Raw genomic sequence first — 18,489 nt, forward strand, 5'->3', positions numbered from 1 at the left:
CCTTACTTAGCTTTCCTTGCAGTATTGAGAGCTGTGTTATTCCCCTTACACCTTCCCTCCTCGCCTGTCCTCTCCTCCCCCCCAAAAAAGAAGGAAAAATGTGCCACTCAACTCAGTTTAGCACTACTAGATACCTGTAGGAGATACCGTAGGTGCCTTACAATTAGGGACACTTATGTCATTTATACTAAGGTTTTGCCACTGCCACAATGTATAAAAGACATTTTCAGCCAAATACAACTGATGTGTAGATCTCTATGCCACAGGAGTCATCATCTTGCCAGACAATTTTGAGCATACCAGTTAATGTGGCATTACTTGCAGCAAGCAGAAGATCCTCTATGAATTGACATTGCCGTGCATGGTATAAATACATATCTTAGAGTTCATATTTACTGATTTCATTATTTCTATGTGAATTTATCTCTTGGGATAGCATATTTCTCAGGCACGTTTTGTATGCCTCTCTTGCACATCTCGGAGTACCACTGAATGCTTTGAGTTGGAAAATCACCAGAAAATATTAGAGAAAGAAAATAATTCCTGACATCATTCATCCAAGTTCCAAGTTCCAAGTTGTTTCTAAGATCAAGAATCTTGCTTAAGAGCTGAATAAAAGAATGATTATTTACTGGAAATTATATTGCAATGAATCTGGTGTCCTCTGCTGAGTGGTATGCAAATGTAAAATGAAATTTTAGAGAAATTTTTACAGACAAAGAGAGATTCATTTCTTAAATAATTTATTTGGAATATATTAGATGTTAAATAACATAATGTAGCACAAAATGTGATCAGGTACATCATATCTGTTCCTGATCATACAGATAAGAAATCCCCAAAACATGAAGCAAAAAAAAAACAACAAAAACCACACAACAAAAAACAAAAAACAACTGACAAAAAACTCTTTGGTCAATAGATCTACTCAAATACACGGTGGGATGTGAAAGTAGGGAGATCCTAAATGGAAAAAAGAGAAGAAAGGAAATGTTGATGGGAACCGAAACAATGAGAAAGGAACTTTAAGGGTTGGGAATATTACAAGCATGTCACATTACAAAATTGGCAGGTTTCCTTTTGCGTTCCCTAGGCAATAATTCTGCTGATAAGGCATTTTGACTTGTCTTGGTGATACATGTTTTGTAGGATAGCAAGTGGTTCACCATCACGCCTCACCAATAAGTGCTCTGATTTATTTGGACTACTTCAGAAAGCTAGGAGGAGGACTTGGCTCATTACGTTTGATGCAGAGTTAGGGAGAAGGCAGTGCTAATTGCACAGACCGTGCAAAAGTCTCCTATGTGTTTCCACTCAGCTGCTCTCCTGTGCCATCCTTAGCCCTCAGAGCTCAATAATACAGGGATAAGCAAGTGAAGATTCATAGTGTTCAGAAACAAAATGGTCATTAACCATTAATACTCCTTTTTCTTTTGGTCAAAAGTTTCCACTGATATTCCTGCACCTTACAGCATCAACGCTGGACCAAGTGAGCAGTGTTGCTTTGTCAGTGCACTAAACAGCACAATACACACTTCACAAGATCCAGACCTGATTCTGATGCAGCCCTGAAAGACACCAAGGAGGAAGGAGAAAAGCATGCCTGCTGTTTGATGAGGCTTTAAACGCAGCTGAGCTATGGGTGACAAATACCCTCAGGCAGAAGGGCTGTATGTGTTACATAAACAAGCCCTGTATCCACTTCCTGAAGGCAGCTTCTTGTCTCACAAATAAGAAGAAACAGCCCAGGGAGATGCCTTGGCATGTGGAGGCTCCATTTCTTTACCTGTCAACACTAACATGTGCTTTGTTTTATCTAGAAATAGAAAGGACTTGTCAGTGGGAGCATGAGTTGACCTGGAAGCAGATCTACTTGAGACCACTGTCATTTTTTCTCTTGCTTTCAGCAGCTTTGTACCTTACATGAACAGGACAAATCTTTTCTGACATAGGTTATAATTCAGGAAGTTGATTTGTGTGCACCAGCCCACACAAAACTCTTGCTCATCCTGTTTATTGTCTGAACTCCTAGTGCGTGGTGGTTGCCAAGACCCCTGGCATGCAGCCTGTGCCAAACACAGTGCATGAGAAGGGCACTGCTCACTTGTGTTCATAGAGAGTTTCTGGGAGTATCATTCAGGCATTTTTTCCAGAGACCTCCTGCTCAGAACAAGGACTTCCCCTATTTTTACAGCTGTAAAAATACAAAGGCATTTAGCCAGCAGCCTGCTTGATGGGTTTTGATGGCAGCCAGAGTGTAGTCAGCCAGTTTCCTTCATGTACACACTGTCAGTGCTAGGCAGTCTTCACAGATTATACTGAAATTCATCTGTGACTCTTCCTTTATCTTAAAACAGCATTTTTGTTTTAAGCTAATTTTTAAATTGTTAAATAGAATTTTGCTGTAACATTGGGGATTTCTCCAGTGTGACGGAGAAAGATGTAGCCAGGTTCAAGGGTCAGGATTTGTATTTTCAAAAAAGTTCAAGCTGGAAATAAGATTTACAGTGAGTGCAGGTGGCTACTAGAACCACTGGTGGAGGTATGGAGAAAATACTATAGCCCTCAAAACCTTTCTTTACCATGGTCAGGTATCTTTCTTGGGCACATTTTGTGGCACATCCATCATTTCTTAAGCTCAGAGTGCTTCTTCAAAATACCATGAGAGAATAATCTCTTCCCCTGCCAAAATACTGAATGGATTTTTATGGCCCCGACTGATAGAGGAGGTCAGGGCAGAGGCCTTATCGTCTGTTACAGCAGTGAGTCCTTCCTAGTTCCCAGAGCATGACAGCTTTCCCTCTGCTCTTTCAGTTGCTAACTGACCAAGGAACTCCTTTGCCTTTAAATAGAAATGTAAATAAAGCCATAATAAATACAAATAAATAATCATTGTATATAGAGAAGCAACCCATAATGACGGTGACTATCAGACTAACACAAAGACTGCATCTCTCATTCTCTGCTAAGGAGATGAAGTCTCTGACCAGCATTCTGCAAGGTTGCTGCTCATGCCGGGAGAGGAGGCACCACAATTTTCAATGAGAGTCAGCTCCTCCATGCTCTGCAGGCATGGGGCTTGCTGGAAGAGCCCCAGGATGCTGCCTCGTGCTGCCACTGCTGTCTGCTGCAGGCCTGGCTCTCCCAGTACCTTGACAAGGAAGTTGATGTATCTCATGGCTAGTCGTAGTGTCTCATTCTTGCTCAGTTTTTTGTCTGGTGGATGGGTGGGAATAAGTTTCCTCAGCTTGGCAAAGGCACTGTTGACATTTTGCTGCCTCCATCGCTCCCTGGTGTTGGTGAAAATCTTCCTGGTCATTTTCAAGGTGCTGTAAAGTAAAGGAGATGGAGATTGAGTGCTAGATATCCCTGACTTTCCTGCAGGCTGTTACTCTGGGCATGCTGTTACCTCTGTGTGACAGCTGTGAACACTTGGCAATGATGCTAGGAATTCCTAATTGTTGCCCTCTGTGGCTGATGTCCTTGCCCCACACACAGATTCACCCTAGTCCTATAAATTATGTCTCTATTTAAATCCACAACCATAGGCATAGCAGCTGCAGATGCCAGAGTCCAATAAGAACTTCACAAAAGAGTAAATGAGTTTAATTTTCTTGTACAGCCCCTTGACGCTGCCTTTATCCCAGCTTTTTCAGCCTCCTGGGGTTTCCTTGCAGGAGAATTCCTTTTAGCCTCCACGTTAGTCCTTCCAACAGGCTTTGTAGGGCACCTGAGCACTTCTTGTAGGATAAGAAGGGAGGGGTGGGCAGGACCAGTACAGAACACATACAACTATGTTTATCAAGGCCCATTTTATACCTTCTTGGGGGCTGTTCCCACCTGTTCCAAGCTTTAGAGCATAGCAGGAAATAAGCCAGACATAGGTGGACCTAGAGTAGGGGACTACAGAAGGCAGACAGCTGATGCTAACGAACATGTTATTATGGTTGTTTTAGGAGATTTCTCCAGGGAAGCAATGGCCTGGTTCCCTGCCCACACTGACTGCTCACTGCTGGTGATGGGGACTCTCCACTTCAATCTGTTCAGACTTCTATTTTAGCCTCTGAGACCTGCTAAGACTAAGCCACAAATGCTACAAGTGCTCCCAGGCAGTGTTCACAGGCTGCAGAGGGACAATGAAATTTTGCCTACAAAATGTGCAGGCATTCCAAAAGTCCACATGGATGTTACCTGGCCATGCTGCTTCACAGAGCTGAGCTACAAAGGGGACCCAAGTGCCCAGAACAGACCTGGAAACAGGACGCTGCTATGCTAGGTGCAAGGGGCTAAATGCCATTTAGCATTTAGCAGAAGGGTTGCCAAAAACTTTTGGAGTTCACCTAATCCTGCTCACTGACATTACCAGGCAGTGGGAGATTTAAATTGACTGTCAGACCACCCTGACATTCTTGCCAATTTCCCTTTCCCAGGAAAGCCCTCAAGGTCTGTTCAGAAACATCTAATGGCTGTAGTTCTCCCTCAAGAGCCTTTCCTTCTGTCTCACAGCCCCATGGGAGATGTTCACTCTTCCATTTCTGAAGTGGTTTTTTTTATGCCAATGGCATCCAGACAGCTGGAGCAGAGAAAAATATTGACAGCCAAGGGACTAAAGGACAAATGCTTCCACCTCCTCTTTCATGCATTTGAAACCCTCAGCTCTTTATATTCATTGGCAAACCCACCCCCAGAGCAGTTCCCGAGGGGTGGGAAGCAGGGAAGGCAGAACTCCTCACCCCCAGAAGGGAAAACACTGGAGTGAGATCCCAGCCATGAAGCCATGGCCATTTGAACAAGCGACATGCTGTGTGAGGTGCTCATGTTCATTGAAGCATGTGGCAAAATTCTTTCAGAGTAAAGCAATCCCATTGTGACACAGAGGTCAGTGGGTCTTCCTTGGCAGGGAGACAAGACATGCACAGCAGATGGGATGTCCCCTCTCAGCACCTTCACATCAGGGTTGCAAATCACCAGGCAAAGGCAGCTATAGGGTCATAAATCACGTTGGAGCCACATTCAGAGGCCTTCATCAGAGATGCGCTCACATAGACTATATATGGCTGCTCTCCCAGGCTCCTCTCAGCTGTAGCCTCTACACAGCTACCACATTGCTATTTTGGTAGAAGCTTGAAACTACCATCAGCCCTGTTGTCTGCACCGCCTTTAGGGGACAAGAAAGCTGTCTCATCAGAATATGCTTGTTAAAAACTAGCTCTGGTATTTCAGGTGGCTGAGAGCTCTTCCTTTTTTGGGGGGGAAATGCACTGACACCCATTGCTTGATTCAAATGGAGGTTGTGTCTTTTTATAGAATATTTTATCTAAAAAAAAAAAAAAAAGCACCTTTCTGCTCTGAGCATTACTTTGAGTTTGTGCATTGTGGACAATCCTTCTTTGTCCTTTGCACCCACTTGGAAGAGCTAGCATGCACCTTTTGGGAAAGAATGCTGCCGAGTCAGGAAAATAGATTTCAAACATTGTCCTCCAGTGCTCCTGTCAGCCGCAGCTTGTTCATTCCCCAAGGCAAAATTTTTGCCATTACAATTTTATTCTTCCAAGCAGCTGCTTGGATTCATATGAAATTCAGAGCACCACCTGCTTCTCTTGCCCCCTTTCTGTTCTGTTTGGTTCAGTTTGTTTGCTTGTTTTAGGATAAATTTATCCGTGTACAAAGCAGTTGTTTTTTATGAACTAGTGGAGGTTATTTGGGCCTCCTTGTTTCTTCTGATGGTCTGGGTGGATTGTATTCTATCTCTGTGCTGTCATTCTGGGACAAGGTTCTGGTTCCCTGCCTGCTTGTTAGCATCTCAGCCATGAATGTGGGTGGAAGCTCAGCTCCTTCCTCCTGCTGCATAGAAGCCAGCACGGCACTCCGTGAGAACAGGTCATTGCACAGCCCTGGTGCTGTGAGCATGTCACCTCATCATTTAGAAGCATTAATGCTCCTTTGCACCACGCTGGCTTTGTCTCTTCTCTTTTGCTTGGAAAGGACAATGCTTCATCTGTGGTCACAAGCCTTGTCAGCAAATTCATGTCTTTTTGAGACCAGTGCCTACGTTACACTTCAAAAGTGTGTGCTTATATTTCTGACATTTGTTCAAGATCAGCAAACAGCACCTTCCCCCACACCACTGCCTCTTCCTGCTCTGGTACCTCCACAGAGAGGTCCCCACAGGTGTAAGGCACCTCCACAGCCTCTCCACCTTAAATCTCACTCTCCTTCTTCCTCAGTGTCTTGGTTTTTCACATAATTGTGAAACAACAACATTATCTCTCTTGGAGATACTGCTGGAAAGGTGAGAAAAGAATGTGCCTGGTCCACCGCTGCCCCGTGTTTCAGCACAGCTCAGTTCCTCACATCACCACCTACAAACCCTTCCAATCTTCTCTAACTATGGCATCTGATTTCCATTCCTTTTGTCTCATTCCTTCCCTCCTCCTCCCTCCTTCTCTCCAGCCCTCCCCACCAAGCTTGGCTTTCAATATGGGATTGCTTGCAGCTTTAGATCTTTGCTAATGCTGCACATCTGAGCAATATATTCTTTAGCTTTCCTGGTGCAGTGCGTAAAATATGTATTGGCTGGTGACTGCGTGCAGTTTGGATAGCACCAGCCTGTTTTAAATCTGTGCAGAAATCACCACTTTGTTCCCACATATTGCAGACAAATCGCTTTAACCTTGCACCTGGATTATTTCTGGCCACCTCTGCCAGCCACAGGCTAACAGCCCACATTTATGTGATGAGGGAGGAAAATAGGAAGGCAATTCTGCCTAGATCCAGGAGGATTAATTCTGTTCTCAGGAGTGTAAATCTGGAGGGTTACACCATTTTCACTGGAGGAGTAACTCTGCTGTTCAAAACATGCCACTGAGGATAGGATTTAGCAGGGATCAGGGAGGCAAATCCAGAAGCAGTGGTTAAGTGCATCTCCCTGAGCTGAGATCCACATCTGCAGCATGTAAAGAGAATTGTGCAGAGCCATAACTACAGACCGGCAGTGAATCTGCCCTGACAGTCAGTGAGAGAAAAACAAAACACTGCCACCCACTGAACAGATAACTGAAGCTCTTCCCAGCTACTGCCCCCCCACCCTCCTCCCACCCCTCCCCCTTTGAACAGCACAAAAGTAGGGGGGAAAAAAATTCTGGCTACGACTAATGCAAGTGTTGCCAGACAAAAGACTAAACAATAGCAGAGATGAAGTTCTCTCCCTCGGTGGCAGCAGTTCTTTCTGTGCAGGAGTTGCTCCAGCAGTTAAAGCAGCTCCAGCTTGGGGACAGAGCACCATCTCTGCAAGGACTTTCCTGGCAAACGGCCCTGAGCCAGCATTTAATGTCCAAGGGCTGGCAGGGGACTCCCCAGCAGCCCAGCACTCTATCATAATTAGCAGGTTGCTATTAAATAAAGATCTTGGAGGAGAAAGTTCCTCCCTCGGTTTATATCTTTGACCTCGCTGAAGTTAAATCCATGTTGAAACTAGCCACTGGAGACCTACTCCTGCAAATCTTAATCAGACAGCAGATGCGTGCTGCCAGCAAGAATTGGAGTGCTGCTAGTAAACCTGTAATGCCATGCTGTTACTCCATAGGGGAAGAAACCCCGTGCCTGCTAAAATTGGTTATTTAACACATTGATTTTGTTAAGTCCCTTCAGCTCTGGAGTAAATGGCAACAGAGCAGCAGGCGGTGCCAGTGCTGGCAGCCTGATCTGCCACAGGGAGCAGAGATTGGCCAGATAGAGCTGTCCACAGTCACACTTTGTTCACTTGATGCTTTGCATCAATGCAACCTGGAGAAGAGGAGAAAGAGGAAGCTCATTGTTTTCCTCTTCAGCTTCATGCCAGCCATGGAGCACAGGAATCAGTGCTGTGCAAAGGGGAAGATTGAGCACAGATGTCACAGGACGTTACACTGCCTGCCAATAAGACATGACTTTTTTTTTTTCTCCTCTTTGTAGGAGAAATAATCTTGAACTGTCTGCAGCTGAACCATGCTCTGTTTGTTCAGGTCTGAAGTACTTCCCTTGGGCCAAGACAGGAAGGGAGAGGAGAGGGGAAAACACTTCCCAGTTCAGCAGGCTGCAGGAGGAGCTGCACACCTCAAGGCTGGAGCGTGTCCCTCTCAGCTCTCCTCAGCATCCTCATACCCTTCTCACATGCTACCTCCCCATATCCCATCAGTACACTGGTGGACAAGTCACGGGGAGTGCACAGCACAGCACAGCACAGCACAGCACAGTGAGACAAAGCCATGCTGGCCATCAGAAGCTGTGCTGCTGTCCTCATTCCTGATAATTCTTTGCCTCTCCATGTCCCTTCTGCTCATTATTAGTCTGTTTCAGCTGCTGCTGGGTTGTTAGGATAGTACGGTTAGGTTGTGGTTGTATTTCATCTTTAGGGTCTTTTCCAACCTCAGCAATTCTATGACTCTATGATTCTGTGCTTTTGGAGAGGAAGGCATTTATATGTGTGTATGACCCAGATGAGGAAAGGCCCAGCTCACAGTGGCCCAACTGCACCAGGTTTTGGTACTGCTGGGCTGGTGTTTGCTCCCAGCACTCACAGACTGACTCCAGACATCTGTAAGGGAACATCATTCTGTTTTAAGCCAGGTGTAGGAAAAGGAGCTACTTCAGCATTAAACAAGGTCTCCTTTCACTGCCTTGTGCCTCTGTCAGGAGTGTTTTCTGGCAATCATGCAGTACAAAGTGCAGCAGAGCAGCAAAAGCACCATCATTAATAGTCAGCACTGATATGGTGATTTACCTTTTGTAGGGTCTGTAAACATGGGACAAAATGCATACAGTGAAATCTCTTCTTGGAGCTCTTCTGTATAACAGCACTCCCAGCTACACTGTCAACTTGTCAGACCTTCTGAAAAGGCGCATCACTGGAGTCATAATTAAAAGAGTACTGCAATGGCCAGAAGCGTAAGGCAGCCTCTGGATGAAGGGTACTTTCCCAAACTACATGTAGTTGCAGTGAAATCAGCCTTCCCTGCTGGCCCTTGATCTTGGGCACCTTCCTGTTGTGTTCCCTAAGGCTGCCTTGTGAAAGGTAGATTGGGAAAGCAGTGAGCTGTAACCCAGCACACATTTGGCAGGGAGTAAAATATGAGGTTGAGACCATGCCATAAATGTTGTGCACACAGGATTATTTTTTCCAGTAAATTCCCACTTGCCAAGCTTTTTCTGTTCCTTTGCAGTAAAACTGAATTACACCACAGCCCTATGCAAAGATGCCTCTTGTGCTGTAGCAGTTCTTGTTAAATTGATGCCTACTGTATTGACTTGGACACAACCACTTGCTGTGCACCACATCAAAGAAAGGGACACTTGCCCAGGAACTCTAGCTGCCCTTTTTTATTATTATTTTTTGGGGGGCTAAACTTGCACAAACGTTACTGTCTATTCAAGGAGATCAGGGAGACAGTTTGTAATACAGTTTCTCTGTCCTCCTCATCCAGTCTCCAGTATGGCCCACTTGAGTCAAAGCCCCAATTACAGCTCCACTGGGTTTCATTTAAAAACAGTGTCTGTTAATTTCCCAAACGTTTCATCTGTGCACTATTGCAGTGCCACAGGGTCAACATGGAGGGGGAAAAACAGCTAGATCTTCTTCCAGGAGCTCTCCAAGGACTCTGTTCTTTGCCAGACTTGTATGCGGAGCCCTGCTGTACACAGACGTATCTACTAGCTCCTTACATAGGGTAGTCCTCACTGGAGGTCTACCATGCAGAGATGGAGGGTGGTCAGATACCACTTTTCTCTCAGCTCAGTAAAGATCAGTCTGCAGCAGCTGGCTTTGTCAGTAGGAACTGTGAGACGCAGAGGGGGAAGGACAATGCCATAAGGGACACTTGCCTCAGTAGAATGTGGGTATGATGCTAATTTAGAATATAAACAAAATGATATTTGGCCTTTCCATTCTGTCTAGGTGTTCTCTGAGGCTGATAGCAAATCTCTGATTTGAGCAGGACCAAAAGTTTGAAAAGCTATTATTTGTGTGCAATGTGTCCCCTTCCTACCAAAAACGACTTAAAACAGGCTACCATGGCATCATACCGGGAACTAATTGGGTTAGAAGAAGTGTGGAAAAAAGTACCCACCACAACAAAGCTTCACTTCCAGAGGCACAATTCAAATCAATGCAAAACAAGGACTGTGGTTTCTCACAGGTATTGCTCTGCTAACCTGCATGGGATAGTGCCTCATAGGAAGGTCAGCATTCAGGTCTGCATGGCCACAGCCCACTCTTTTGAGCATCTGGGTTTCATCCCCAGGTCATACACCAAGCTTGCTGGCACTGGGAGCTGCTCATCTGCTGGATTGGATGCTCATGCTGCAGCCACTGTAATAATATATTCAAACAGGCAGTAAGAGCAAGCTGCATTTATTTTGGCTGGGTTTTTTTGGGGGGTGGGGGTTGTTGTTGGTGGTGGTGGTAGTGTGTGTCTGAAATGATAGACACACAGTGGAGAAGGGTTCTAAAAACCATGTGTCATCCTTTACTGTTTCATGGAAAGCAAGAAGAAAAGGGATTGCTACTTAAGAAAAAAAAAAAAAAAAAAAAAAAGCTTTTATGGTTTATTGTCAATCTTGGGCAAATACGGCTCTATCAGCCCAGAGATACTAACCTGTTCTGTATAGGACAGTTTAAATTTTTATTTTATTTTATTTTATTTTATTTTATTTTGTTTTGTTTTGTTTTGTTTTGTTTTGTTTTTTTGAAGTCTCAGAGTTATTCATATTTAACTGCTGAGCTTAAATGAATAACGTCCTTAAGCTTTTCCTGCCAAGTAAACTACTGAACTGGGACAAAATTGGAATGTGATGTATAGTGCAGACACACCAGCTGTAAGGCATACAACCAGTAAAGCAGTGGCACATTGTTAAGTATGTGAGGTTTGAAGTTTGGAGCAATTTCTTTACATCCTTATTTGTTTACACATTCATAGGGCTTCCATGCAGTCTATCTAGTCCATAATCACACAACAAATTCTGGCAAGTGCATGCTTCTCTATGTTTTCACAAATAATTTGTTTCAAATATCAAACACTGTAGAATTCGTTTCTCAGGGACCCCATGATGCTCTATACAATCATGTTCCCTGAGTGCAACAACTGATTTACAGCTCTTTCTCGTGGTATAAATGAGTTTCCCTAATGTGTAATAGTGAGGTTATAATGTAAGAACGTTTCTTTCCAAAACAGCCAAAAACAAAAACTAATTTCTCCTGGTGTGAGGCTGATTCACTGAGTCTTCTCAGTGGATGCTAAGAATTGGAAATTCCCAGCACAAAATTAGGGGAATACAGTTACTTTGCTTGACTAAACACAGCCGTTTCTGCAACTATTCCGTCAGATAAGGTGCTTTACTATTCACTTTTTGATGACAAGATTCTGAAGTGCCAAGAAAATAAAGAGGAATCTAGGGATGGTAAAAGGTAATCGCCGAAATTCCTTCCCTGAATGATATTCCCTGCTGTGTGTTTCAGAAAGGAAACATCAGCATTCCTATGAGAGCTGCAAGGTAAGCCCGGGAGATAGGATGCAGTTCTGCACAGAGACAAGTAAATTGTCACTTACATTTCTGGTCACAGGTGCTTGAGGCTCGGCAAACCAGGTCAGCGGGTGAAGGGACAGCAAAATCAGGCACGTCCTTTTCTCGTTCCCCAGCAGCTCTCTCTGTGCCTGTCTGCAGAGCTCTCTCTCTCTGGATGGAGTCAGCCTAGTGCTGGTTCTGGCTGCCTCATTTATAGAATAGCAGGTCCTTTGTCTGGCGTGTGTCACCACTGGTCCTAGCAATCCAGGAGCTTGCTTTGCATCTCCCAGGAGATTTTCTCTGTCCTGTCTTTTCTTTCCTTGACACCGCTCTGCCTCTTTCTGGAGAGGCAGAGGGGACCATTCCCACTATCCCAGGCACAGCTCTGGTTGGGTCAGATGTACTTTGTGGGGAAATAATGGAATTCTTGTAGCAAGAATCAATTATTTTCCTTAAAAATACGTATTTGTTTATTTATTTAATCAGCTCTGAGCCTGTGAATGTTTCTGGACACCCTCTCAGTTCAGCGACAGCAGCCCACAAGCTCACATATGACTGCAAGAAACAGAACACAGGCTGGTACTGCAGGAAGGAGGCACTGAGGAGCGAGCCTTGTGTGCACGGGGTCGGCAGAGGAGATGCTGTGGGGTCCTGATGTAGCCCAGACCATCAGGCTGAATCTCCAGAGAGAAGGTCAAAGGGTGTGGGGATGTTTGAGAAGACCTCTGAACACCACTGTCATATCCCCTTGTTGGTAACGCAGACTGATTGGTCCTGTGCCCCTGGACAGCGGTTCTCTTTGTGGGAAAATAGTCGCAGAATTTCCTCAGACCCAAGTCAGCAGGGGCGCAGCCTTGGTACAAGCTCGCGGTGGGCTGTTAAAAGCGCTGCACATCTCTGTTAAGAGGGCTGCCCCAGCAATAGGAGCGTCCCAGCGGTGGAAGGACGCGGTTGCTCTCAGTCCCGGCGGGGCAGCTCCTTCCCCGCGGAGCTCAACCGAAGCTTCAGCCCTTTCACGCGGTGAATTAACAGCGGCACTACAGCCTGAAAGCTGTGTCAACCGCTTCATTTAGCACAAGTGTTATGTTAACTAAAGGTCCTATTCCAGAGGGGCCTTTGGCTTTACAGCAGCCTAATTTCCATGTAATTTGCATTGGAAAATATCAGAGTGCTCCTTCTCTGTGCTGCGTCCCCAGCCCGTCGCTTACCCACAGCCTGCCTGGCATCCCCTGGTCAGCACGGTGCCTGCAGAAGCGGGGCTGCCCAGCTCAGAAAAGGGCAGGACCAAAATTGCTCATCTCTGAATGCTTGGACAACCCTGCTGCTCGTGGTTTTCGAACCCTGGCCAGATATAAGAGATACCCAGCCAGAAAAGTGGCTGTTCTTCCAGTGAGAAGGGCTGCATGGGCTGCTATATGTTCACATTCATGTGTAAGTGCAGAGAGCTGCATCTTGCTTTGTTTTCTGTCAGATATGGGTTTTACTCGTGCCCTCTGCAGGGTCAGGTTCATCCTTCCAAGGGGAATCACAACCCATCCTTCTGTTCCTGCAAGTTCTGAGGTCTAAGTATGCCTCAGCTGCCTCTTTAGGGCACCTCTGCAGCCAATATGCTGGGACAGCTGGAAGGCAGGGAGAAGGGAACCAAGGCAGTGAAAGTAGTGAAGGCTCTATCCTGCCCCGGGCTCTTTCTCACAAAGATTTCTGCAGGGATCCATCCTGAAATCTTCTTTGGAGTCTGAGGCAATTCTTCACTGAAGGAAGTCTGGGTTTTTGGCAGCCACTCATAATCTGTTCATGAAAAGTCAAAGAGAAACAGAATGCTATTGGTAATTTGCATTCTGCCTCTATGCCTGCTCATGCTATGGCCAGTTTCCCTCCTGGGACATTTCCATGAGGGCAGTCCTGGGGCTGATGCACAGAGAAGGCTGAGGAGCACAAGTACAGCTGTGGGAGTTGGGGTAATCCAGCTGCTGTATGTGCCCCATCCCTGGAAGTGCACAAGGCCAGGTTGGATGGGGCCGTGGGCCACCTGAGCTGGTGGAAGCAGCCCTGCCCATGGCATGGCAGTGGGACTGGGAGGGCTTTAAGGTTTCTTCCAACCCAATTCTGTGATTCTGGTCACTTTAAGGAAGTCAAGAGCATGTATGTGGGTGGTTGCAAAGGATGAATGTCCTCTCTGCCATGTTTCTTGTGCCCCTTTTGGAAATTTGTCATGCTAGCCTTTAAATTCTAGCCCCTGGAACATCCTAGGAGAGTGATTCCAGTTATTCTTCCTAAAAAAGGAGAAAATCTCTTCCTGGAACACGTGACTGCAGAGCACAAAAGCTGGAGAGAAGGGCTCTGTCCTGCTGCGACACAGCTTCTGAGGCCAACAGAAGCAGCTCCTGTGCACAGCCATGGTCTCATAGAAAAAATAGAGTGTTTGTTACATGCTGGGCCAGACACTGTATTTCCCCGACAAAGCTCTTGCAGATGAGCAGGAAATCCCTGCTGTAGCATGGGCAACAATTTCAGGAGGTGGGGTACTGGGTTCAAATTGTTTTGAGGGTGACCTCTTTCAGTTTAATGAAAGCAGGACACAGTGGTGGATAGAAAAAGGACAACAAGGAACTGTAAACATGCAGTAACATTATTGCTGTGAGTTCAGAGCCACATTTTACAGATGGGAACAATAAGAAGCAGTTACACACATCTGGGCGTCTGCCCTTCGAAATTAAAATTTAGATCAATAGATTCTGAGCACAGCAAGCTGGAGGAGTCTGCATGGGGCTCAGAACAGCAGCTGCACGCAGACTGCTGAAATATTAAACTTCCATCATCTGCAGCTTTCTGTAACCTTTTGAATCTCTTATTAGTGCTAACAAAACACTCCCATCAGGGGGTGATTTAAATTCTGGCCACACTTTTCAGCTTAATTCCAGAAGCCAAAAATCTTTTCCTTTTTAATGCTGAAACTGATAGCCTCAAAGGAAATGTTTTAGCCACAGAAGAGAGGAGCTGCAAGCCTAATGCCCTTCTAAACCACACACTGGCAGCAAGGGAAGAGGCAAGCAGCTCCTTTTCCCTTTGACACAGAAGCGCCCAGACATTAAAAGTTCTCTGGAATTCACCTAAAAGTGAGAGGAACAGGATACTCACCTCAGCAGATCTCTGCTGGCACGCAACACGGAGCTTGACCAGGTTGTGTGCAGCCATATGAAGCCACCCCATAAGCATTACTCAAAGGAGTGATTCAAAGGAATGAGGAGCTGAGTATCAAGAGGGCTTGCTCTTTGATGGAGGGAGATCAGCTCTGAGTCCCCCCAGCGTTTCTTCTGAGTGCAGGTTGCTGCACTAAGGGAGTGGGTGAGGTTGCAATGCTCAAAGGAGAGATCCCATAGTTGGTGCTTGGTCCTGCTTCCCTGCAGGACCAGAAATGTTTTCCAAGGGAGATGGCAACAACCCCAGCCTCTCAGAAGCGCTGTATGATCTTGCAGTCCATTTCACACAGAAAACTTGGACATGCTCACTATTCTCACCCACAGATATAGCTTTCTCCCCTTACTTTTAAATATTCACCATCTTATTTTTGGTCAGCAATAAATGCATGTCCTTATTGCTGCCCTGATGATCATACCGTCTGTTTCAAATTTCAATTGCTCTGTTTCTACTGGTTTTACATACATCTCTATAGCTGAGGTCAACTGATGCAATGTCACTGGCTGCTGTGAAGCAGCAGTGGTGCATGGCATGCAGAAATCACTCCTCGCTCTTCCCACTCTGCCAATCCGTAGCACAACTACTCTACACCTCTTTCTGCTTTCCACAGGGAAGACAGATTTTTGTCAAGGTGAAAACTGCAAGGACTGGGGGAGCAAATTCTCCTGGCCATCTATGAGTACTGCAGAACTAGTGGAAATCCCCATTTGAGTGGAAAAGCTCATTTCCAGTGTGTTGCATCTGCCATGGGGGAGCAGCTTCCATCTTTGTCACAAACAAAAGGGACTGCTTTCAGCCAGAACTATTATACAGCAAATGTAGGTCAGCTTAGCTTCCTGGGTGATTTCCAGTGGCCACACAAAGAATAAATAAGCTCCTCTTTGCTAGTTGTAGCTGACCTCTATTGCCTTTCTCAGCTTTCCACTCCAATTTGTGAAAAAATAGCAGTCCTGCCGAGATGAAAAAGTGAGAGGCTCAGAGACCAGGCGAGGGCTGTGAGCTACAGTTTGAGGGCTGGTGCTCATTATGACATTTGTAAGACACTGTTGTGATTGCTGGAGCTCTGGACAAGCGTTTCAGCCATTGCATGTGAATCTCAGGGCTAGAGGATATCGTTACCTTGAATGCACTCAGACAAAATGCAGGTTCAGGTGATGCAGTGCTACATATTCAGGTTCAGTGGACAGATTGCCAAAGGCCATTTTTTATTATCTGTCCCTTCGTTTGGTTTGGTCACCGAAAGCATCATCCTGTTGTAACTCCTGCAACACAGGAGGGTGAGCACACAGACAGAGCCTGCCCTGGCTCATGGTTTGGTAGTGTCTCTGGTGCTTGGCCAAGCAGCAGCACCCGCCTGCTCAGAGACAAAGCCCTGAGCTGCTGCTCCACATCTCAGCACCCTCTGCCCACCCCTTTCAGCAGCACTGCCTTTTTGCGGTTTAAATGTTCCTTTTTAAAGTGCCTTTTATTTCCAGCTTGGAGAGCAGGGATAGAGATGGGATAGGGATACTGAAGTAGGAATTTACATAATCTGATTAACAGGGGATTATCCAATGGCTGCTGAACAGCCTTAGTGTGCTTGAGCTAAAAACCTTAGTATTCATTGCTCTCACCACCCTGCAGGACCACTGCACCTGCAGCAGCAGCTAATTCTCTCCTGGGGTCTTCAAGGAAGGAGAAAAGCGAGGGCATCTTTTTATTATTGTCTGGGGGAGGACTGAGGAGCTGCAGCTTTCTGCGGTGCGGTCTCTAATTGATCTGTCTGCATTCGCCTTGAGGATGCTAAAACACAACCAAGCCCATTCACATTACTAGACACAGACACCATTTTTCAACATGGACAGCTTCTCCACGTCCCCCATGTGCCTTCACAGGGAAACCAGTGAGGTTTATCATGATCTGCACAGAAAGAAGTCAGACAGAAGGGTCCTCTGCATGCCAGAACCACAAGTCAGATTTCTGCTGTGCTCACCCAGGTGCACACTGGACCCTATCCTGCTCTAACAGCACGGATCAGCCTATCAGGCTGTATAGGTCACATCTCTCCTCAAGGAAAAATACCATACCATGACATGGGGACAAGCACACTCAGAGCTTGTGAAGACTCATGCCATGTTGTCTTACTGTCCGTGAGCTGCCACACGGCCATGTGACTTGGCTGAGGTGGTGGTTGCAGAGCCCAGCACCAGGCCAAACAAGGAGTAGGGCTGCAATGCAGCTCACCCACAAGCACAACCCCAAACCTCTGTATGGGACAGCAGTCCAGGCTTGGCAGGCAGGCTAAAAAACCCTCAAGAGAGTGCAAGTTGGACATGGTCACTCTTAGGATATTCCAGAAAATTCAGTATCATAGCAGAGTGGACTGAGCTAAGCTCAGCTCTCCCAGGAGGGGGAGATGGATGAATTCCAGGCCCTGGTGGGACAGAAGGATTTCAACCAAGCCAGTCCTGCACCCCAAACATCCACCCATGAAGAAGAAGTGAAATACCAAGATGAGAAACATATCAGCTGGTGAATGGAAAGAAACTGAGATACAGATCTCCAGGTTAGGTCAAACAGTAGGTAGCATGAGCTGGACCCTCTCATCTACATTCATATCAAAGCCTGGGGAAAAGGGAGAATTGGACATTTTTCCTTTGCAGAGAGGGACCTCTCTAAGCCCAGGCAGCAAGAAAAGCTTTTCGAGCCTTGCAAGTAAACAAAAGCTCAGGTTTCTGAAAGAAATGAGGCACAACACCACCGATAAAATCACTCAAGACGAATAGTGACCCTCTGCTTCCAGAAGCACACTCCATCCGCACGGTTAGGGCTGGAGATGCTGGTGTTTTCTTCACTCATGGCTGCTGTATTTGTCTGGGGTCTCTGAATGACAGCTGCCATTCACAGATCCCTCCTCCACCTATTTGCAGTGCAATATATCTTTCTCACTCCTATCAACAGCAGTGTGAATGTTGGATGCTAAATAGTTGTCTAATTAAATAGGGACGTTGCAGAGCATCAGGAAGCCATCCTGCTCATTTGTTTGTACAATTTATGCTCTCCTGAAGTAAGAGAAGAAAATCACTTCTGATTTCTGGGGAAGCAGCACAAGAGCAACATCTGGGCACTGGGGGGATACTGCAGGTGCTATCAGCACATGCAGAGTCATCTCCATGGGGCATCTTTGTGGAGGGACTGGATGCAGAGAGACTCAGGCTCACACCTGGGGCTGCCTGGAGGCAGGTGCTCCTTCTGGTCGCTGGCTGGTCTGCTTTGTGCAAAATGAGGTGCTTGCAGGAAACAGCACATCATGCAAGGTGCTCAACATATCACCTACCATCAGTAGCACTGTGTTTCACAGTAGAGGTATCTCCAAGACACTTCTGTGCTTTGGTATAATCATATTCCTGGCATTAGTAGCTAACTATCATCATACAAGGGGATAAACAGCATCCTGGGGTACAAGAGCTCTCTTGCTTTGAGGAAGTTCATCTCTGCTGCTAAACTAATCCTTCATACTGGCATCTGCCCAGGTGCCAGGAGGGACTGACAGCAGATCTGCTAGCATTTATCAGTGCTGCCTGCTGTGGGAAACCAGCTTCATGCAGAGGCTTGTTTCTCTGTACAACTGCAGCTTAGCAAGGCTCCAATGCAGCAAAAGTTGAACCAAGACCCATGCCTCTTGAGCAGATAAACAGTCAAAAGAGAAAGAAGCAAAACTGATCCAATGCCTGATCTACTGGCTGGCAGCCCTGGCCATGGTGGGGGTTGAAA

General features: G+C 46.0%; 1 protein-coding gene across 2 annotated transcripts; it reads right to left on the reverse strand.

The window, feature by feature from the left end:
* Positions 1–846: 846 nt before the first annotated feature.
* TAL2 (TAL bHLH transcription factor 2) lies at positions 847–11,705 on the reverse strand. Of its 2 annotated transcripts, none has more exons than XM_072359960.1 (2): positions 11,583–11,705; positions 847–3,329 (listed from the first exon to the last, which is right to left on the reverse strand). In XM_072359960.1, exon 2 carries the CDS (start codon positions 3,317–3,319, stop codon positions 2,966–2,968), a length of 354 nt encoding a protein of 117 aa, XP_072216061.1. In that variant the 5' UTR covers positions 3,320–3,329; positions 11,583–11,705; the 3' UTR covers positions 847–2,965. The 2 variants fall into 2 exon arrangements, with proteins under 2 accessions (XP_072216061.1, XP_072216062.1); XM_072359961.1 differs by lacking the exon at positions 11,583–11,705 and adding an exon at positions 3,410–3,483.
* Between the last annotated feature and the right edge of the window lie 6,784 nt (positions 11,706–18,489).

This window comes from Excalfactoria chinensis, chromosome Z (genome assembly GCF_039878825.1).
Source record: "Excalfactoria chinensis isolate bCotChi1 chromosome Z, bCotChi1.hap2, whole genome shotgun sequence".
NCBI classification, from domain to species: domain Eukaryota; kingdom Metazoa; phylum Chordata; class Aves; order Galliformes; family Phasianidae; genus Excalfactoria; species Excalfactoria chinensis.